This window comes from Oncorhynchus kisutch, linkage group LG1 (assembly GCF_002021735.2).
Source record: "Oncorhynchus kisutch isolate 150728-3 linkage group LG1, Okis_V2, whole genome shotgun sequence".
In the NCBI taxonomy this organism is placed as follows: Eukaryota; Metazoa; Chordata; class Actinopteri; order Salmoniformes; family Salmonidae; genus Oncorhynchus; species Oncorhynchus kisutch.
Window position 1 is genome coordinate 18,066,313 of NC_034174.2, and position 23,542 is coordinate 18,089,854.

General features: G+C 42.8%; 1 protein-coding gene across 3 annotated transcripts in view; it reads right to left on the reverse strand.

Annotated features, from left to right (window-relative positions):
- The window catches only part of LOC109877366 (contactin-4-like), a 219,870-nt gene that overhangs the window by 138,187 nt on the left and 58,141 nt on the right, over nt 1–23,542 (reverse strand). For all 3 annotated transcript variants that reach the window (XM_031791209.1, XM_031791254.1, XM_031791153.1), the window contains exon 3: nt 3,989–4,121. In XM_031791209.1, coding sequence (XP_031647069.1) covers nt 3,989–4,121 — 133 coding nt within the window. The remainder of the gene's footprint in view (nt 1–3,988; nt 4,122–23,542) is intronic.

The window sequence follows — 23,542 nt, forward strand, 5'->3', positions numbered from 1 at the left end:
TGACAAAGTGGGTGGGGTTATACCCTGCCTGTTTGGCCCTGTCCGGGGGTATCATCGGATGGGGCCACAGTGTCTCCTGACGCCTCCAGTATTTATGCTGCAGTAGTTTGTGTCGGGGGGCTAGGGCCAGTTTGTTATATCTGGAGTACTTCTTCTCCTGTCTTATCCGGTGTCCTGTGTGAATTTTAGTATGTTCTCTCTTTCTCTCTCTTGGAGGACCTGAGCCCTAGGACCATGCCTCAGGACTACCTGGCATGATGACTCCTTGCTGTCCCAAGTCCACCTGGCCGTGCTGCTGCTCCAGTTTCAACTGTTCTGCCTGCGGTTATGGAACCCTGACCTGTTCACCAGACGTGCTACCTGTCCCAGACCTGCTGTTTTCAACTCTCTAGAGACAGCAGGAGCGGTAGAGATACTCTTAATGATCGGCTATGAATATCCAACTGACATTTACTCCTGAGGTGCTGACTTGCTGCACCCTCGACAACTACTGTGATTATTATTATTTGACCATGCTGGTCATTTATGAACATTTGAACATCTTGGCCATGTTCTGTTATAATCTCCACCCGGCACAGCCAGAATAGTACTGGCCACCCCTCATAGCCTGGTTCCTCTCTAGGTTTTGGCCTTTCTAGGGAGTTTTTCCTAGCCACCGTGCTTCTACACCTGCATTGCTTGCTGTTTGGGGTTTTAGTACAGCACTTTGAGATATTATCTGATGTAAGAAGGGCTATATAAATACATTTGATTTGGGGGTGTGTGTCTCTTTATTAACTATAGCTGGTGCGCAATCTCTAATATTAAGGAAGTCTCAAGGTTCTGCTTACCTGAGTTTGAATACCACATGATAAGCTGTAGACCACACTATTTTCTATTTTTCATAGCTGTCTATTCACCACCACAAACCGATGCTGACACTAAGACCGCACTCAACGAGCTGTATAGGGCCGTAAGCAAACAAGAAAATGCTCATCCATCCCAGTGGCCAGTGATTTTACTGCAGGAAATCTGAATTTCACTTTGCCATTTCTTCAAACAATCTTCATTCAATATCGATTAATTATTGCAATAATAAGACTGGTTGACCCCACACCCTTGAGTGTTGGACCAAGTAACCTAACCTTTACACAAATGCAGGGTACTATATATAGCTGACACTAACAATGCTCAGTCATGGTTGGTTCAACCCCTCCCATGCAGACTAAGGAGCATCATAAGCCACATCCTGTTCTTATCTGCACGGGGTTGTCTTAACCCCACCTTGGCTTAGTTTCCCAGTTGCAAGGATGATTTTGAGACAATGAGAGATTGTTATAAACTCCTAAGCTGTCCCTAGTAAAATGCATTATTGTCTATGTAATGCAGTCTTTAACTCATTTGTCAGCTTAAGCCATCTCTGGTGACCTTAAAATAGTTGGTTTTCAGTTCCACATCTGTTAGGAATGTCAGTCCTGAACTTATAGCTATGTGTGGCACGTTCTCATTGGTCCAATCTGAAATTGGATACTTGTTTTTTTTTCTGTGGAGAGAACCACAGGAGAGAACCTCAGGAGAAAATCACTGAGGACAGGGGAGCATGAACATCTACCTCCCTGCATGATTTGTCCTCTTTGAATAAGAATAAACCTATTTCCTCCCCTTGATTTGCTTTGGGGTCTGTGTTATTGAAGAGTAACATCAACTGCTAACACTAGCACAGACTGGACTACGTTCCGGGATTCATCCGATGGCATTGAGGAGTTTAGCACATCAGTTACTGGCTTCATTAATAAATGCATCGATGACGACGTCCCCACAGTGACCGTACATACATATCCCAACCAGAAGCCATGGATTACAGGCAACATCCGCATTGAGCTAAAGGCTAAAGCTGCCGCTTTCAAGGAGCAGGACATTAATCCTGATGCTTATAACAAATCCCACTACACCCTCCGATGAACCATCAAACAGGAAAAGCGTCAATACAGGACTAAGATTGAATCCTACTTCAGCGGCTCTGATGCTCGTCGGATGTGGCAGGGCTTGCAAACTATCATGGATTACAAAGGGAAACCCAGCCGAGAGCTGCCCAGTGAAGCGAGCCTACCAGGTGAGCTAAATGCCTTCTATTGTCGCTTCGAGGCAAGAAACATTGAACCATGCGTGAGAGGACCAGCTCTTCTGGACGTCTGTATGATCACGCTCTCCGTAGCCGATGTGTGTAAGATTACCAGGACGCGTACTCAGATCATGCGCAAACCAGTTGGCAATTGTCTTCATGGACATTTTCAATCGCTCTCTGACCCGGACTGTAATACCTACATGTTTCAAGCAAACCATCATAGTCCCTGTGCTTGAGAATGCCAAGGTAACCTGCTTTGAAAGGCTGGTCATGGCTCACATCAACACCATCATCCCCGAAACCCTCGAGTCACTCCAATTTGCATACCGCAACAGATCCACAGATTGCACTCCACACTGCCCTTTTCCACCTGGAAAAAAGGAACACCTATGTGAGAATGCTGTTAATTTACGACAACTCAGCGTTCGACACCATAGTGCCTTCCAAGCTTATCCCTGAGCCAAAGACCCTGGGACAACACCTCCCTCTGCAACTGGATCCTGGACTTCCTGACGGGCCGCCCCCAGCTGGTGAGGGAGGGCAACAACACTTCTGCCACGCTGAACCTCAACATGGGGGCCCCTCAGGGGTGCGTGCTCAGTCCCCTCCTGTGCTCCCTGTTCCCCCATGATTGCGTGGCCGCACATGACTCCAACACCTTTATTAAATTTGCATACGACATGACAGTGGTAGGCCAGGTGCCAGGACAACAACCTCTTCCTCAACGTGGGCAAGACAAAGAACCGTATTGTGGACTACAGGAAACGAAGGGCTGAACATGCCCCATTCACATCGACGTGGCTGAAGTAGAGTGGGTCGAGAGCTTCAAGTTCCTTGGTGTCCACAGCACTAAGGACCTATCATGGTCCAAACACACAAACACAATCATGAAGAGGACACAACAACACCTCTTCCTCCTCATTAGGCTGAAAAGATTTGTCATGGGCCCACAGATCCTCAAAAGGTTCTACAGCTGTACCATTGAGAGCATCTTGACTGGCTGCATCACCGTTTGGTATGGCAACTGCTCGGCATCTGACTGCAAGGTGCTACAGAGGGTAGTGCGTATGACCCAGTACATCACTGGGTCCAAACTCCCTTATATCCAGACACACTTCACATACACTGCTGCTATTCTGTTTATTATATATCCTGATTGCCTAGTCACTTTTACCCCTACCCACACGTACATACTGTATTACCTCAATTACCTCAACTACCTCGTACCCCTGCACATTGACTCGGTACCGGTACTCCTTGTATATAGCCTCATTATTGTTTTTATTGTGTTACTATTTCCGTTTTTATTTATCAAATAGTCTCACTTTTTAACTCTGCACTGTTGGGAATGGGCTCGTAAGTAAGCATTTCAATGTAAAGTCTACACCTGTTGTATTCGGCGCCTGTGACCAAAAACGTTTGATTTGAATCCAGGTGAAAGCTATGATCCCTTATTGTCACTTGTTAAATGCTCTTCAATCAGTGTAGATGAAGGGGAGGAAACAGGTTAAAGAATGATTTTAAAGCCCTGAGACATGGATTGTGTATGTATGCCATTTAGAGTGCGAATGGGCAAGGAAAAATATTTAAGTGCATTTCAACTGGGTATGGTAGTAGGTACCAAGCGCACCAGTTTGAGTGTGTCAAGAACTGCAACGCTGCTGTATTTTTCACACTCAAGAACAGTTTCCCATGTGTATCAGGAATGGTCCACCACCCAAAGGATATCCAGCCAACTTAACTCAACTGTGGGAAGCATTGGAGTCAACATGGGCAAGCATCACTGTGGAACGCCTTCTCAAATTAAGGCTGATGGCAAAAAGGGGGTGCAACTCATTATTTGGAAGGTGTTCCAAATGTTTCTTACACTCAGTGTATACTCACCGATAAAGGGGAGATGGGCTTCCCTGGGCCTCACAGCTGAACACCACGTCTCTGTTGTTTTCCTGGGAGTCAACAGGAAACACAATGCTGCCAGGCTGCTTGGTGAACACTGGGCTCTGCAGGACACTGCTCTCTATAGGGGACACACAGTCAGGACAAAACAACACTCAGCTTACACGCAGACTCAGACATCAAACCTGCTTGAAAAACAGACAATTAGTCAGAGGCAGCAAACAGGCCAGCCCTGGTAAAACCATTAGAGGGCCAAACCCCAAGCAGACAAAACATATAAATGAATTCTGCCTGTCACAGCACCATGGCAGAGAAAAGAGTTATTGGAGGTGAGACGTGTCTTCAAAAGCTATTTAGGCAGCAATGGGATAGCTACTGATTTATACCTAACAACAGTCTGGGACACATTTTCATTTGCCTTTTGTCAACTTGAGTCCTATTTTCCAAGAGTGCTATTGGAGTAGTTGTGTCCCTGTTGATGTTTAAGCATTTAGTTGTGCAGTTAGCCTTCCTTGGCTGTGGTTTGTATTCTCTCACTAAAATGACACACAGAATGGAAATCTCCATTACTCCATGGGCAGCTGGGAATCCATTGGGCTATCTGTGCATGACTTCACAAAGCCTTTGGTGTCATTAAGCCATGGGATAAAGAATAAGTGACTGCATTTGCAACCATTCTTACCTTTGGCCTAGAATGGCTGCGTTTACACAGGCAGCCCAATTCTGATCTCTTTTACACAAACTGGTTGTTTGACCAATCACATTTCACACCAGATCTTTTTCAGAGCTGATCTGATTGGTCAAAAGACCAATTAGTGAAGGAAAAAATCTGAATTTGGCTGCCCGTCTAAACGCAGCCAATGTGATTAGATGTGATTCAAGGGTTATACACCACATTACCCTTTCAATCTCCAGCCATTTTCACTATAGGCTGCAGTAGCAGCAGACATACTGTAACAAGATACATCAAGATATGACTGCGGACTGTCTGTGGAGTCATTTTGAAACAAACAAACAAAAGCAGAATGTATTTAACACCTGCCTGTGGCTAACCTGGCTAAAATATACTAATGGCAGATTCCTGAATTGTTTAAAACATCAAAGGTCAGTGTTCTTATTGGCATGCGGTAGGGGTGTATATTGCCATGTACAATGGAGAACCAGGCCACTTATTTTGTGTCCGGAATAGAAAAGCTTTTTAGCAGCAGGATGTATCGATGCTACATTGTGCAGTACATAACAAAACCACTCAAAACACGACAATTTGCATTATTCAATGCAATGTTTAAATAAACAATAACAGCCAAAATACCTACTGGTGGAATGATTTCCTGTGTTTGTGACCATAGCTTTTGTGCTACCCTCTCAAATTGCACAATTTGTTAAATGACATGCTTCAGATATCCTGTGAGCAGTCATTCAGACATTTTGGGGGGAAAGATGAACTCTGTTTTCCCGAGAACTTTGCATTGTTAATGAACACATTATTTGTTGTTACGTGTTTGGGATCTTCTCTAAGGTACCTCCCCTGAGGAAAAAATGAAAAACATGCTGGAGATGTGATGTGACTGATAAGGTAATGTGACAAAATGCATTTCAAAACAAAAACCCAAACTACAATACAGTTCCCCCTGCAAACCTAAAATATTTTCTTCCTGTTTTCAAACTATGCCTGTTGCAAAAACTATTTGGCAAAATAATGTACGTAAATTCAACGACTGAAGATAGCTTGCAGTAAGTTACGTCAAGTTTAAACTCATATCACCTATGCAACAGATTTGACAGTCAGAACGGTGTATGGTTCTGTAGTAGGTGCCAGGTGCACCAGTTTGTGTCAAAAACAGTTCCCCATGTGTATCAAGAATGGTCCACCACCCAAAATACATCCAGCCAACTTGACACAACTGTGGGAAGCATTGGAGTCAACACTTGAACAGCATCCATGTGAAATGCTTTCCACACCTTGTAGAGTCCATGCACTGATGTATTGAGGCTGTTCTGAGGGCAAAGGGGGTGGATTGTACAACTCAATATTAGGAAAGTGTTTGTAATGGTATACTCAGTGTATAGTGAACTGTGCATCACATTCTACAGTACAGGTAAAAACAGCTCACAATTAAAACCGACTATGTTCATGGAACACATGCAGCTATCTTTCCTGTACTCCCTTTTGACCTCACATACCGTACCCAAGACACACTAAACTGTAAAAAATATATACAGTTGAAGTCAGAAGTTTACATACACCATACACCTTAGCCAAATACATTTGAACTCTGTTTTTTCACAAATCCTGATATTTAATCCTAGTAAAAATTCAGTTTTAGGTCAGTTAGGATCACCACTTTATTTTAAGAATGTGAAATGTCAGAATATTAGTAGACAGAATGATTTATTTAAGCTTTTATTTATTTCATCACATTCCCAGTAGGTCAGAAGTTTACATACACTCAATTAGTATTTGGTAGCATTGCCTTTAAAATGTTTAGCTTGGGTCAATCATTTCGGGTAGCCTTCCACAAGCTTCCCACAATAAGTTGGGTGAATTTTGGCCCATTCCTCCTGACAGAGCTGGTGTAACTGAGTCAGGTTTGCAGGCCTCTTTTGTAACTGTTTCCTCCTGCATCTTCACAAGGGTCTTTGCAGTTGTTCTGGGATTGATTTGCACTTTCCACACCAAAGTATGTTCATCTCTAGGAGACAGAACACGTCTCCTTCCTGAGCGGTATGATGAAGGTACCACGTTCATCTGTACAAACAATAGTACGCAAGTATAAACACCATGGGACCATGCAGCCATCATACCGCTCACACATTCTGACACATTCTGTCTCCTAGAAATGAACATACGTTGGTGTGAAAAGTGCAAATCAATCCCAAATCAAACAGGTACAAAAGTGTCTATATCCACAGTAAAACGAGTCCAATATCGACATAACCTGAAAGGCCGCTCAGCAAGGAAGAAGCCACTGCTCCAAAACCACCATAAAAAAGCACGGGGGTGGGAGCATCATGTTGTGGTGGTGCTTTGCTGCAGGAGGGACTGGTGCACTTCACAAAATAGATGGCCTCATGAGGAAACAAAATTATGTGGAAATATTGAAGCAACATCTCAAGACATCAGTCAGGAAGTTAAAGATTGGTCGCAAATGGCTCTTCCAAATGAACAACGACCCCATACTTCCAAAGTTACTTCCAAAGTTGTGGCAAAATGGCTTAAGGACAACAAAGTCAAGGTATTGAAGTGGCCATTGCAAAGCCCTGACCTCAATCCTATAGAAAAGTTCTGGGCAGAACTGAAAAAGTGTGTGTGAGCAAGGAGGCCTACAAACCTGACTCAGTTACACCAGCTCTATAAGGAGGAATGGGCCACAATTCACCCAACTTATTGTGGGAAGCTTGTGGAAGTGAACCTGAAACGTTTGACCCAAGTAAAACAATTTAAAGGCAATGGTAACAAATACTAAGTGAGTGTATGTACACTTCTGACCCACTGGGAATGTGATGAAAGAAATAAAATATGAAATAAATAATTCTCTACTATTATTCTGACATTTCACATTCTTAAAATAAAGTGGTGATCCTAACTGACCTAAAACATGGAATTTTTACTTGGATTAAATGTCAGGAATTGTGAAAAACTGAGTTTAAATATATTTGGCTAAGGTGTATGTAAACTTCCGATTTCAAATGTATATATATATTTCCCAACACAAGATTATAGCTTTATACATCTGCATGATATGTGGCAGAGGAAACTTGTCAGGTGAAAGCACCCGGGTATACTGCCGCTGGGTGCTACAGCGCTCTGAATTCCCACCAGGCTCAAATTGGTGACTGCATTTATTATTGTGATATTCCCACATACTTCCCCATTTCTCATGCAAAATGCAGGTTATAAGAGAGAGATAGGGTTCTCATACCTTTTCATCTAATTTGAAAGTGTTTTCATACTAATTTTCCTTAATTCCCATTGAGAGAGTAAGGTTTGAAGTTTATAGATTAGTCTATCCAGGTTAGTCTCATCCAGGTTAGACAGCAGCAGCATTATTGTTTAATGGAGAATACATTGGAGAGTGGACATGTCTAGACAGAGGTCATAAACCCTATTCCAAAAAGATAAATTAATCACATTTTAATTTTGTGTGATTACTATTGCCATCTGCAATAAGACCAAGCCAATTTGATTCACCCACTAATTATAGGATGACCTTGATGGACTTTAAATGGACATGAACTTTTATTCTCAGAATGTTTATTTTTTTCATCTGGAAAGAAAATGATCAAACTAATTTGTTCCTGATTCAATGAATAATATAACTGAATTTAACAGACCCCACTGAAAAGAGGATTTTAGTAATCAAATAAATATGTGCATTTTTCAGTAATTGATTTCTAGTGTCTCTCGAGATTCCCTTTAACTTACTGTAGCCACAATGGCAAGACAAACTGAACATGGATAATCAAAACATTTTGCAACCAGTGAGAGCTGTTAAGCAGATTGAAAATGCTCTGTGAAGGGCTTGGCTGCTGTCTGTTCTCACTCTGTAAATAATGTGCAGTACGAAAATGATGTGTGTGTGTCTGTGTGAGTGTGTGTGTGTGTGTGGCGTCAATATGCATGTGTGTGTGTTTGTGTGTGTGTGACTAGCACATCAAGATGCCTTATTTTTATCTATAGCCTCATGAAGTGATGCATATTGCATATCATTGAGTGTTAAACCACTGTGTTTGTGCAAAGCAGGATGCAAATAAATTCATGACTCATTTCACAACCCTTCAACAGGTATGTGAAGACTGGTTTATTATCTTACAAGAACGTAGGCTTATGTGGTATTTGAATGGGTTTATACAGTGCATTCTGAAAGTATTCAGAACACTTGCCTTTTACACATTTTGTTACGTTACAGACTTATTATAAAATTGATTAAATAAATGTTTTTCCTCATCAATCTATAAACAATACCCCATAGCAACAAACCACCCTAAGCACACAGCCAAGACAATGCAGGAGTGGCTTCGGGACAAAATCTCTGAATGTCCAGCCAGAGCCTGGACTTGAACCCAATCAAACATCTCTGGAGAGACCTGAAAATGTCTGTGCAGCGATGCTCCCCATCCAGCCTGACAGAGCTTGAGAGGATCTGCAGAGAAGAATGGGAGAAACTCCCCCAAATACAGGTGTGCCAAGCTTGTAGCGTCATACACAATAAGAATTGAGGCTGTAATCGCTGCCAAAGGTGCTTCATCAAAGTACTGAGTCCAGGTTTTGAATACTTAAAATAAAAAATATATAAACAACCTGTTTTTGTTTTGTCATTATGGGGTACTGTGTGTGGATTGGAGAGGAAAATAAGATATCATCAATTTTAGAATAAGGCTGTAACGTAACAAAATGTGGAAAAAGTCAAGGGGTCTGAAAACTTTCTGAATGCACTGTATACACTACATGACTAAAATGACTAAAAGTATGTGGACACCTGCTCGATGAACATCTCATTCCAAAATCATAGATATTCATATGGAGTTGTTCCCCCTTTTGCTGCTTTAACAGCCTCCACTCTTCTGGGGTGGTTTTCCACTAGATGTTGGAACATTGCAGCAGGGACTTCCATTCAGCCACAAGAGCATTTGTGAGGTCGGGCAATGATGTTGGGGGATTAGGCCTGGCTCTCAGTCGGAGTTCCAATCCATCCCAAGGGTGTTCAATGGGGTTGAGGTCAGGGCTCTGTGCAGGCCAGTCAAGTTCTTCCACACCGATCTTGACAAACCATTTATGTATGGAGCTCGCTTTGCGCAAGGGGGGATTTTCATGCTGAAACACGGTTGCCACACAGTTGGAAGCACAGAATCGTCTAGAACGTAATTGTATGCTGTAGCAATAAGATTTCCCTTCACTGGAACTAAGGGGCCTAGCCCAAACCATGAAAGACAGCCCCAGACCATTATTCCTCCTTCACCAAACTTTACAGTTGCCACTACGCATTGGTGCAGGTAGTGTTCTCCTGGCATCCGCCAAACCTAGATTTGTCTGTTGGACTGCCAGATGGTGAAGAGTGATTAATTACTCCAAAGAACACATTTCCACTGCTCCATAGTCCAATGGCTGCGAGGTTTACACCACTCTAGACAATGCTTGGCATTGTGCATGGGGATCTTAGGCTTGTGTGCGACTGCTCTGCCATGGAAACCCATTTCATGAAGCTCCCGGCGAACAGTTCTTGTGCTGACGTTGCATCCAGAGGTTAGTTTGGAACTCGGTAGTGAATTGTTGCAACCGAGGACAGATGATTTTTACGTGCCACGTGCTTCAGCACTCGGCGGTCCCTCTCTGTGAGCTTGTGTGGCCTACCACTTTGTAGCTGAGCAGTTGTTGTTCCTAGATGTTTCCACTTAACAAAAACAGCACTTAGAGTTGATCAAGGCAGCTCTTGCAGGGCAGAAATTTGACTGACTTGTTGGAAAGGTAGCATCCTATGACAGTGCCACGTTGAAAGTCACTGAGCTCTTCAATAAGGCGATTCTACTGCCAATGTTTGTCCATGGAGATTTCATGGCTGTGTGCTCGATTTGATACTGTCAGTAACGGGGGTTGCTGAAAAAGCAAAATCCACTAATTTGAAGGGGTGTCCACATACCTTTGTGTGTGTGTGTATATATATATATATATATATATATATAGTGTATCTAGTTGATGTGTGTGAATATTTGTGTGTGTGCACCAGAATTCTTCTTTTCCATTATGTTTTCCATCTTACTGGAACAAACAATATAATTTCAGTAGAGGGTGTCTGTGATAAAGAATAAAAGAACAAACATCTTGTTTGCTTGCCCCCGCTGCATTGAGGTTGAGCTGGCATAATTGGACTTGTTTTCTTTCCACTCATAGAGACAGAGTCCTTGCTGGTTAGACTAAAGTCACCAGGGATGTGACAGACACGTGTGTAATTTAGTCTCAGGTCCACAATGCCTACTTCCCTTGATGGATGATGTAACAACAGCACAGACTGGATAATACATATTATATCATAAAGCTACTGTACAGGTTGGGGGGGGAGGTCGAAGACGCCGACAGAATGTTCGACCAACAGGCAATTGACAAAACTTTCAAGGTACAGTACGTGCATAGAATTGCTCTCATCTTTGCATATTCTAGTTGCGCATATATGAGGTGGTGGACTTGAGGACAGTGGACATACATTATTTAATTCAGTTAGTCACAGACAACTTTTACTAACACAACTGTATTATGCCAAATATAGTTGCTACATCACCAGCCTGCACTTGCCTTGGCTTAATATATTGGTCAACTTTGAACCAGCTTGCATTAGACAAAGTTCCACCATGGCAACTACTAGGCAGTCAAGCAGGAGGAACAAACAAACCACCATGCATGAGTCACAGTGACTTGCTTACTCATAACAATGAGTAAGACATGAGGAATCTAAAGAAATTGTAAAAAGCCACCCACGGACCCACCACAATAATTCCACCCTGACAACGAGTATATGCTATCACTTATCTATGTCTGACATGTACTATAGATCTGTGGCTCGGAGTATTGTTTCTTCATCCAATGTAATGTATTCTCAGTGAATTTAGTGATGTTTATTCCCCTTGTTCATAGAAATTTGTCACTGAAGTTGTTAGGTTTATGTCCCATCCCACATCCTGATATTACCCGGTTCTGACCATTAGATGGTGGTGTTCCTACTATTAGCAGATTTTTTAAAGAATCCCAAACCCTCAATTTTAAAGGGATACCTCACCCAAATTCCAAAATGTCCTTAACCTGTAAGCAGTTTATGGACAAGGTATGACAGAAACCCATGTGTTGGTTGTCTTTACCTGGCCACTGTTTCAAACACAAGTGGTTGGTGGCACCTTAATTGGGGAGAACGGGCTCATGGTAATGGCTGGAGCGGAATCAGTGAAATGGTATTAAATACATCAAAAACATCCTTTTCAGGGGGGAAAGAGATCTAAGGTGGCAGAACAGAGTGCTTGGTTTGGTGTGTAGGGCTTGAGCATAGCCTTAAGGTAGTGAGGGGCAGTTCCTCTTGCTGTTCCGTACAGTGGTTGCTCCACTAAATGTTTTGCAATTATGCTGCGGGATTTAGAGGTCATTTGTGGTTTAGTACGGTACCCTGCGTCACTACTTCATTGCTCCAGACCAGCGCAAGGGGGAGTTAGAGCTCTGATTATGCTTTTGGGTCCCAAGGAGCTACTCCCGACCAGTCACATTGTACAGTTCCTAAGTGGCGTAGCGGTCTAACACACTGCAGCGCACTGCAAGCTGTGTTGCTACAGATGCTGGTTCAATACCTGTGCCGGCCTCGCAGTTTATATAGTTATGGATCCATAACGAATTACTATGGGAATAAATATCGCTGAATAACAGAAATATTGTAACAAAGTTGTCTAATGAAGGTAAACAAACTGTTGCTAATTGGAAAATACTCTTATCAAACACACACGGTCACGTTCTACAGCTCCATTATGGCTATCAGCTCAGCATTTAACACCATAGTACCCTCCAAACTCGTCATTAAGCTCGAGGCCCTGGTCTCGACCCCGCCCTGTGCAACTGGGTCCTGGACTTTGACGGGTCGCCCCCAGGTGGTGAGGGTAGGAAACAACATCTCCACCCCGCTGATCCTCGACACTGGGGCCCCACAAGGGTGCGTTCTTAGCCTCTCCTGTACTCCTTGTTCACCCATGACTGTGTGGCCATGCACGCCTCCAACTCAATCATCAAGTTTGCAGATGATTCTACAGTGGTAGGCATGATTACCAACCACGACGAGACGGCCTACAGGGAGGAGGTGAGGGCCCTCGGAGTGTGATGTCAGGAAAATAATCACACACCTCACACTCAACGTCAACAAAACAAAGGAGATGATCGTGGACTTCAGGAAACAGCAGAGGGAGCACCCCCCTATCCACATCGACGGGACAGTTGTGGAGAAGGTGGAAAGTTAAGTTCCTCGGCGTACACATCACGGACTAACTGAAATGGTCCACCCACACAGACAGTGGGGTGAAGGCGCAACAGCGCCTCTTCAACCTCAGGAGGCTGAAGAAATTTGGCTTGTTACCAAAAACACTCACAAACATTTACAGATGCACAATCGAGAGCATCCTGTCGGGCTGTATCACCACTTGGTACGGCAACTGCTCCGCCCATAACCGCAAGGCTCTCCAGAGGGATGCACAACGCATCACCGGGGGCAAACTACCTGCCCTCCAGGACACCTACACCACCCGATGTCACAGGAGGGCCAAAAAGATCATCAAGGACAACAACCACCCAAGCCACTGCCTGTTCACCCCGCTACCATCCAGAAGGCGAGGTGAGTACAGGTGCATCAAAGCTGGGACCGAGAGACTGAAAAACATCTTCTATCTCAAGGCCATCAGACAGTTAAACAGCCATCACTAACATTGAGTGGCTGCTGCCAACATACTGACTCATCTCTCTATCTCAAGGCCTTCAGACTGTTAAACAGCCATCACTAACATTGAGTGGCTGCTGCCAACATACTGACTCAAATCTCTAGCCACTTTAATAATAAAAATTGGATGTAATAAATGTATCACTAGTCACTTTAAACTATGCCACTTTATATAATGTTTACATACCCTACATTACTCATCGCATATGTATATACTGTACTCTATACCATCTACTGCATCTTGCCTATGCCGTTTGGCCATCGCTAATCCATATATTTATATGTACATATTCTTATTTATTACTTTACACTTGTGTGTATAAGGTAGTTGATGTGAAATTGTTGTTTTTAATTTATTTTTATTTCAACTTTATTTAACCATGTAGGCTAGTTGAGATCAAGTTCTCAGTTACAACTGCGACCTGGCCAAGATAAAGCAAAGCAGTGCAACACAAACAACAATACAGAGTTACACATGGAATAAACAAACATACAGTCAATAATACAATAGAAAAAGTCTATATACAGTGTGTGCAAATGAGGTAGGATAACGGAGGTAAGGCGATAAATAGGCCATAGTGGCAAAATAATTACAAATGAGCAATTAAACACTGGCGTGATAGATGTGCAGAATATGAGTGTACAAGTAGAGATACTGGGGTAGAGGTAGTGGGATGGGCTAATTACAGGTGGGCTATGTACAGGTGCAGTGATCTATGAGCTGCTCTGACAACTGGTGCTTAAAGCTTGTGAGGGAGATATCAGTCTCCAGCTTCAGTGATTTTTGCAGATTAGATTACTTGTTAGATATTACTGCATGGTCGGAACTAGAAGCACAAGCATTTCGCAACACTCGCAATAACATCTGCTAACCATGTGTATGTGACCAATAAAATGTAATTTGATTTGATTTGATTTATTAGCAAGTAGCTGGACGATAGACCTGCCTAGAAGGAGGGTAGGGGGAGATTTCTATCGTTCTATTTCTTAGTTAGGTTGGCTGTGATTGGTTGCAATTTCAGTTTAATCCACTGTGATTGGTTGCAATTTCAGTATAAGTAATTTAGAAGGACAGCCTACTCCTTCCTCCCCGTCAGGGAATTGAACCCCAGTGTCCCACGTGCCCGCACAAAATGAGCAATCTTTAGCTAAATAGCCCAGTACTGTAGCATACTCCCGACCGTCACATTGTACAGTGCCATATTTTCCGTTCCATCCTATTTATTTTATTATTTCACCTTTATTTAACCAGGTAGGCCAGTTGAAAACAAGTTCTCATTTACAACTGCGACCTGGCCAAGATAATGCAAAGCAGTGCGACACAAACAACAACACAAAGTTCCACATGGAATAAAGAAATGTACAGTCAATAACACAAAAGAAAAAGTCTATATACAGTGTGTGCAAATGGTGTGAGGAGGTAAGGCAATAAATAGGCAATAGTAGTGAAGTAATTACAATTTAGCAAATTAACATTGAGTGATAGATGTGCAGATGATGATGTGCAAGTGGAAACACTGGTGTGCAAAAGAGCAAAAAAGTAAATAAAAACAATATTTTTTATTTTATTTTTTCTTACTAGGCAAGTCAGTTAAGAACAAATTCCTATTTTCAATGACGGCCTAGGAACAGTGGGTTAGCTGCCTGTTCAGGGGCAGAACGACAGATTTGTACCTTGTCAGCTTGGGGATTAGAACTATAACCTTTCTGTTAATAGTAGAACGCTCTAACCACTAGGCTACCCTGCTGCCCAGTCCCAATATGGGAATGAGGTAGGTAGATTGGATGGGCTATTTACAGATGGGCTGTGTACAGCAGCAGCGATCGGTAAGATGCTCAGATAGCTGATGCTTAAACTTAGTGAGGGAGATATAGATCTCCAACTTCAGCGATTTTTACAATTCGTTCCAGTCATTGGCAGCAAAGAACTGAAAGGAAAGGTGGTGACCAGTGAGCTGAGATAAGGCGGAGCTTTACCTAGCAAAGACTTATAGATTACCTGGAGCCAGTGGGTCTGGCGACGAATATGTAGCGAGGACCAACAGACGAGAGCATACAGGTCACAGTGGTGGGTGGTATAAGGGGCTTTGGTGACAAAACGGATGGCACTGTGATAGACTGCGTCCAGTTAGCTGAGTAGTGTTGGAGGCTAATTTGTAAATGACATCGCCAAAGTCGAGGATCGGTAGGATAGTCAGTTTTACGAGGGCATGTTTGGCAGAGTGAGTGCAGGATGCTTTGTTGCGAAATAGGAAGCCGATTCTAGATTTAATTTTCGTTTGGAGATATTTAATATGAGTCTGGAAGGAGAGTTTACAATCTTTCCAGAAACCTAGGTATTTGTAGTTGTCCACATATTCTAAGTCAGAACCGTCCAGATTAGTGATGCTCGTCGGGCAGCTGGGTGGCTGCAGGTAGTGATCAGTTATCAGTGTCTAAAGAAGGGCCAGATGTATACAGAATGGTGTCCAAAGAAGGGCCAGATGTATAGAGAATGGTGTCGTCTGCGTAGAGGTGGATCAGGAAATCACCCGCAGCAAGAGCGACATCATTGATATATACAGAGAAAAGAGAATTGAACCCTGTGACACCCCCATAGAGACTGCCAGAGGTCCGGACAATAGGCCCTCCGATTTGACACACTCAACTCTATCTGAGAAGTAGTTGGTGAACCAGCCGAGGCAGTCGTTTGAGAAACCAAGGCTGTTGAGTCTGCAATACAGTGATTGACAGAGTCGAAAGCCTTGGCCAGGTTGATGAAGACGGCTGCACAGTACTGTCTTATATCAATGGTGGTTATGATATCGTTTAGTACCTTGAGCGTGGCTGAGGTGTACCCGTTACCAGCTCGGAAACCGGATTGCACAGTGGAGAAGGTAAGGTGGGATTTGAAAAGGTCAGTGATCTAACTTGGGTTTTGAAGACTTTAGAAAGGCATGGCAGGATGGATATAGGTCTGTAACAGTTTGGGTCTAGAGTATCACCTCTGATTCCTGTTAGAAAAAAGTTTGGTTCAAATCAGATGGTATGTACTATATTTATTGAATATCATATGAATCCTATAAATTAAAATGCCCAATTTGGGTGCAATCAATTAGCTTAATTTCTAAGAGATCAAATTATATTTCAACAAAATAATGTGTCAAGAATGCTAATCTTATCTGTTCCTAACAACAACAAAAAAATGCCAATCCCCTTTCTTGTGCTTTTTGAGGTGGAACGACCCTTGTGCGATTTAATAAACATTGACATGAACGTAGTATAGCAAAGTTTTAATTAAACTTCACATCTTTAGAGTGATGATAAACAGGAAGAGCCAGAGATGTTATTCTGGGACTGGTGCACACGCCCTTTGGGAGACAGGAACTGTAAACCAGTGCCATTCAGCACATCCTGCCAGTACCCCTGCCTCTAAGCTGTTCTGCTGGGAGCAGCACTGATCAATGTTCCCTCCCAGCCACTCAATTAGCGTCACAGACTCATTAAAAAGACTGGAAGCTGTCAGAAAAAGAGAAGAAGAATGCCATGGATCTACAGTTTCACCTGCGCTGTTTTCTCCAGGTGTGAGAGTGACAATTGCATTAATCATTCATTTTCACTCAGGTTGTTTAATTGTAAGCCTTTCAGGAAAACGCATTTGTAACTGTGAACCCACACATAGTGAATCATGGTGGGGAATAAATAAAGGGGAGCATGTGGCTAACCAGTCTGATTTCCTAGATTACATGAATAAAACATTTATTGATATGCATATCAAAAGAAAGTGTTGACAAAGCAAAACAAAGTGGAGAAAAAGCTGAGCAAAAAAAAGAAGGACAACGAGGAGCTCCTTGCATCTGGTCTGAATCCCTAACATCACCAATTAGCAGGGGCTTCGCTGTGTGACCGTCTGGGGAGCACCTCCTTCTTCATCCTGCCACACAAAGAATAATTGCTTCTCCAGAGGAGGAGCAGGTGAGTGCACCTGGAGAGGCAGGCAGGCAGGCACGCTCCCCGTTACTGAGACACCATGTTAGATTTAATCAACAGGACCTGAGCTCTCACTAATACTATCATCAACGAGATACCCTGGCTAATGAATACCTTAATGGAGTAGAACCATAGCCATGTATAAGGAGGAACATTGATGAGAGTCAGTTTGGAAGGGCATATTATCTTAGAGGAAGTCTAGTCCGTCACAATATGAAAGGAGAGAGGGCTATATTCACTCAAAAAAGAGAGCTGCCTACATCCACAGTGATACATTATTCTATTACTGGTAAGGGATTGACACTAGTCCACCTCGCATTCAACAGATTGTAATGAAGCATGAACAGCTGTGCTGGTTAGGAGGTCCATCCAGACTGACACCCAGGGGCCATGGGCCACAGAGTCTAACCAGCAGCAGTATCTCTCAGCTGGCCTGGCCTTGTACCAGTGGGTAGGAAGCTATAGAAGCTGCACACACAGTAGAATAAATGACAGAGGTCAATGTTCAGCCTTCCATTGTGAAACTGCCTGGAGACTATGCCTTTCCAGTGGACTTTTAATATCCAACCAGACCATCTGACATGCACGGCAGTCTAGGCACAAGCACAAGTAACTACGTCCTTCATGGCAGTGGACAAGAGCAGAGAGAAGCACAGTATGAATTTCGCAATGGCCATAACAAAAGTACAGTACCAAGTCCAGTTTAACAGTATCACATACTGTTAAGTGCCTTCAGAAAATATTCACACCGATTGACTTTATCCACATTTTGTTGTGTTACATCCTGAAAATAAAATTGATTAAATTGAGTTTTGTTTGTCTCTGGTTTGCACACAGTAACCCATAACGTCAAAGGGGAATTATGTTTTTTGACATTTTAGCAAATTAATTAGAAATGAAAAGCTGAAATGTCTTGAATAAATAAGTACTCAACACATTTGTAATGGCAAGCCTAAATAAGTTCAGGAGTACACTCTCCATATTTTCATATGCTTGTAATCGTTATGGACTGGGGAGTTTTTCAGAATAAAAAATAATGTAATGTAATGGAGAAAAACTTGGTTCAGTCTGCTTTCCACCAGACACCGGGAGATGAATTTACCTTTCAGCAGGATAATAACAAAAAACACAAGGTAAAATCTACACTGGAGTTTCTTACCAAGAAGACAGTGAATGTTTCCGAGTGCCAGAGTTCGAGGTTTGACATAAATTTGCTTGAAATCCATGGCAATACCTGAAAATGGTCATCTAGCAATGATCAACAACCAATTTCTCAGAACTTGAAGAATTTTGAAAAGAATAATGGGCAAATGTTGAACAATCCAGGTGTGGAATTTTTTTAGAGACTTACCCAGAAAGACTCACAGCTTTAATCGCTGCCAATGGTGACTCTAACATGTATTGACTCAGGGGATTGAATACTTATCTAATAAAGGTATGCACTATACAGTCGTGGCCAAAAGTTTTGAGAATGACACAAATATTAATTTTCACAAAGTTTGCTGCTTCAGTGTCTTTACATATTTTTGTCAGATGTTACTATGGAATACTGAAGTATAATTACAAACATTTTATAGGTGTCAAAGGCTTTTATGGACAATTACATGAAGTTGATACAAAGAGTCAATATTTGCAGTGTTGACCATTCTTTTTCAAGACCTCTGCAATCTGCCCTGGCATGCTGTCAATTAACTTCTGGGCCTCATCCTGATTGATGGCAGCCCATTCTTGCATAATAAATGCTTGGAGTCTGTCAGAATTTGTGGGTTTTTTGTTTGTCCACCCGCCTCTTGAGGATTGACCACAAGTTCTCAATAGGATTATGGTCTGGGGTGTTTTCTGGCCATGGACCTAAAATATAGATGTTTTGTTCCCTGAGCGAATTAGTTACCACTTTTGCCTTATGGCAAGGTGCTCCATTAGCTGGAAAAGGCATTGTTCATCACCAAACTGTTCCTGGATGGTTGGGAGAAGTTGCTCTCAGAGGATGTGTTGGTACCATTCTTATTCATGGCTGTGTTCTTAGGCAAAATTGTGAGTGAGTCCACTCCCTTGGCTGAGAAGCAATCCCACACATGAATGGTCTCAGGATGCTTTACTGTTGGCATGACACAGGACCGATGGTAGCGTTCACCTTGTCTTCTCCTGACAAGCTTTTTTCCAGATGCCCCAAACAATCAGAAAGGGGATTCATCAGAGAAAATGACTTTACCCCAGTCCTCAGCAGTCCAATCCCTGTACCTTTTGCAGAATATTAGTCTGTCCCTGAATGTTTTTCTTGACACCAGGCCATCCTCCAAAAGTCTTCGCCTCACTGTGCATGCAGATGCACTCACACCTGCCTGCTGCCATTCCTGAGCAAGCTCTGTACTGGTGGTGCCCCGATCCCGCAGCTGAATCAACTTTAGGAGACGGTCCTGGCGCTTGCTGGACTTTCTTGGGCGCCTTGAGGCCTTCTTCACAGCAATTGAAGCGCTCTCCTTGAAGTTCTTGATGATCTGATAAATGGTTGATTTAGGTGCAATCTTACTGGCAGCAATATCCTTGCCTGTGAAGCCCTTTTTGTGCAAAGCAATGATGACGGCACGTGTTTCCTTGCAGGTAAACATGGTTGACAGAGGAAGAACAATGATTCCAAGCACCACCCTCCTTTTGAAGCTTCCAGTCTGTTATTCGAACTCAATCAGCATGACAGAGTGATCTCCAGCTTTGTCTTCGTCACACCTGTGTTAAAGAGAGAATCACTGACATGATGTCAGCTGGTCCTTTGGTGGCAGGGCTGAAATGCAGTGTAAATGTTTTTTTTGTGATTCAGTTATTTGCATGGCAAAGAGGGACATTGCAATTAATTCCAATTCATCTGATCACTCTTTATAACATTCTGGAGTATATGCAAATTGCCATCATACAAACTGAGGCAGCAGACTTTGTGAAAGTTAATATTTGTGTCATTCTCAAAACTTTTGGCCACAAATGTATATATACAAGTATGTGGACACCTCTTCAAAATAGTTGTTTCGGCTATTTCAGCCAGACCCATTGCTGACAGGTGTATAAAATCGAGCACACGACCATGCAATCTCCATAGACAAACATTGGCAGTAGAATGACCTGATTGAAGAGCTCAGTCATTTTCAACGTGGCACCGTCATAGGATGATACTTTTCCATTAAGTTAGATCGTCAAATTTCTGCCCTGCTAGAGCTGCCCTGGTCAACTGTAAGTGCTGTTATTGTGAAGTGGGAATGTCTAGGAGCAAAAACGACTCAGCCACGAAGTGGTAGGCAATGCAAGCTCACACAACGGCTCAGCCACGCAGTGGTAGGCCACACAAGTTCACAGAATGGGACCGCCGAGTGCTGAAGCACCTATCGTGTACAAATTGTCTGTCCTCGGTTGCAACACTCACTACCGAGTTCCAAACTGCCTCGAAGCAATGTCAGCACTAGAACTGTCCGACTGGAGCTACATGTAATGGGTTTCCATGACTAAGCATTTGTATTTGTATTTATTATGGATTTATTCTAGCCCTTCTTTGGACACTGTGTTAACAACCTCCAGAATAGCTTCAATTGTCATACAACTCCACTTCAGTAGCCTCCAACTGCTCTTAAATGCAAGTAAAACTAAATGCGTGCTCTTCAACCGATCGCTGCCCGCACCTGCCTGCCCGTCCAGCATCACCACTCTGGACGGTTCCGACTTAGAATATGTGGCCAACTACAAATACCTAGGTGTCTGGATAGACTACAAAACTCTCCTTCCAGACTCACATTAAGCATCTCCAATCCAAAATTAAATCTAGAATCGGATTCCTATTTCGCAGCAAAGCATCCTACACTCATGCTGCCAAACATACCCTCGTAAAACTGACCATCCTACCGATCCTTGACTTCGGCGATGTCATCTACAAAATAGCTTCCAACACACTACTCAACAAATTGGATGCAGTCTATCACAGTGCCATCCGTTTTGTCACCAAAGCCCCATATACTACCCGCCACTGCGACCTGTATGCTCTCGTTGGCTGGCCCTCGCTTCATACTCGTTGCCAAACCCACTGGCTCCAGGTTCATCTACAAGTCTTTGCTAGGTGAAGCTCTGCCTTATCTCAGCTCACTGGTCAGCATAGCAGCACCCTCCCGTAGCACGCTGTGACGGCCCTGAATTATTCTGAACCGTCTCAGTGCAGCTCCTTCCAATTGGGCGCTTTCCCTTTAATTCCGAATTAAATAGCCAGCATCAGCTGCGCAAAAGTGGGGTTGTGATGGAGACGTGAATGAGGATGTGTTCAACCCTCAGTTCCCGAAGCTTCTCTATTCCGTTGTTTTGTTGCGGTTAAACGTGTGTTTTGTAGCCTAATAGAGTTTACCCAGGATCGGATCCACTCTTTGCATCCGTGGACTACACCTCTCCGTTCTTCGTGGCCTTTCTCCGCTGGAGATCTGTAGGCAGATTGAATTGTCTGACTGACTACAACCTTTTTGTATACGGTATTTCAATTGTTTTGATGTCATGTATACGGTGATGATTTATGTAGTTAGTTGTAGTTGAGGACTTAGTAAGAGTTGATACGGTTTTAAGTTCTGTGGTAAAATAATTGTTATATTGATTATATGATTAATACTGGGTTTACGCTACACTTGAATGAACGGACAAACATTGCGTGACTAAGGTAACGGGAGTTCCCTGAACTCCTTTACCGGGCTGGACTCTTTTTAGGCCCGAGGTACAGGACATTTCTGGAGGAACCAGAACTCATTGTGATATTATTATATGTCTGTGTAATCATTGATGTTGCTAATACAACCCATGCAAAGGAGTATAGTTGTTTTTGAAGTTCTTTCCAATGTTTTAATGTTTTAAGTTTAAGTTTATTTCCATCCTGACTTTTACACAAGTCCTTTGTATTGGTGTAGACTTGACGGACCAGATGGGACTCATTCCCTCCCAAACCAATGTTTTCTCTGGTAGGCACAACCTACCTGGCACCCCTATAAATAATAACCTCAAGTCAAAACCGTTACAACGCGCTCCAGTAAGTATATCTCACTGGTCACCCCCAAAGCCAATTCCTCCTTTGGCCGCCTTTCCTTCCAGTTCTCTGCTGCCAATGACTGGAACGAACTGCAAAAATCACTGAAGCTGGAGATTCATATCTCCCTCATTAGTTTTAAGCACCAGCTGTTAGAACAGCTCATAGATCACTGCAGCTGTACATAGCCCATCTGTAAATAGCCCATCCATCTACCTCATCTCCATACTGTATTTATTTATTTATTTGCACCCTCGACAACTACTGTGATTATTATTATTTGACCATGTTGGTAATTTAGGAACATTTGAACATCTTGGCCATGTTCTGTTATAATCTCCACCCAGCACAGCCAGAAGAGGACTGGCCATCCCTCGTAGCCTGGTTCCTCTCTAGGTTCCTTCCTAGGTTTTGGCCTTTCTAGGGAGTTTTTCCTAGCCACTGTGCATCTACACCTACATTGCTTGCTGTTCGGGGTTTTAGGATGGGTTTCTGTACAGCACTTTGAAATATAAGCTGATGTAAGAAGAGCTATATAAATACATTTGATTTAATTTGATATTTATCTTGCTCCTTTGCACCATCTTCTGTACATCTATCACTCCAGTTTTTAATTGATTTATTGTAATTACTTCACCACTATGGCCTATTTATTGCCTTACCTCCTTATCTTACCTCATTTGCACACACTGTATACTAGGGGGTAGCCTAGTAGTTAGAGCTTTGAGCTTTGGGACTAGTAACCGGAAGGTTGCAAGTTCAAACCCCCGAGCTGACAAGGTACAAATCTGTCGTTCTGCCCCTGAACAGGCAGTTAACCCACTGTTCCTAGGCCATCTTTGAAAATAAGAATTTGTTCTTACCTGATTTGCCTAGTTAAATAAAGGTAAAATAAAAATTCCATGTGTAACTCTGTGTTGTATGTGTTGAACTGCTTTGCTTTATCTTGGCCAGGTTGCAGTTGTAAATGAGAACTTGTTCTCAACTAGCCTACCTGGTTAAATAAAGATTAAATAAATGGAGCCCCATTAGCTGCTGCCAAGGCAGAATCTCCTTGGGTCCAGCAAAATTAAGGCAGAAGGT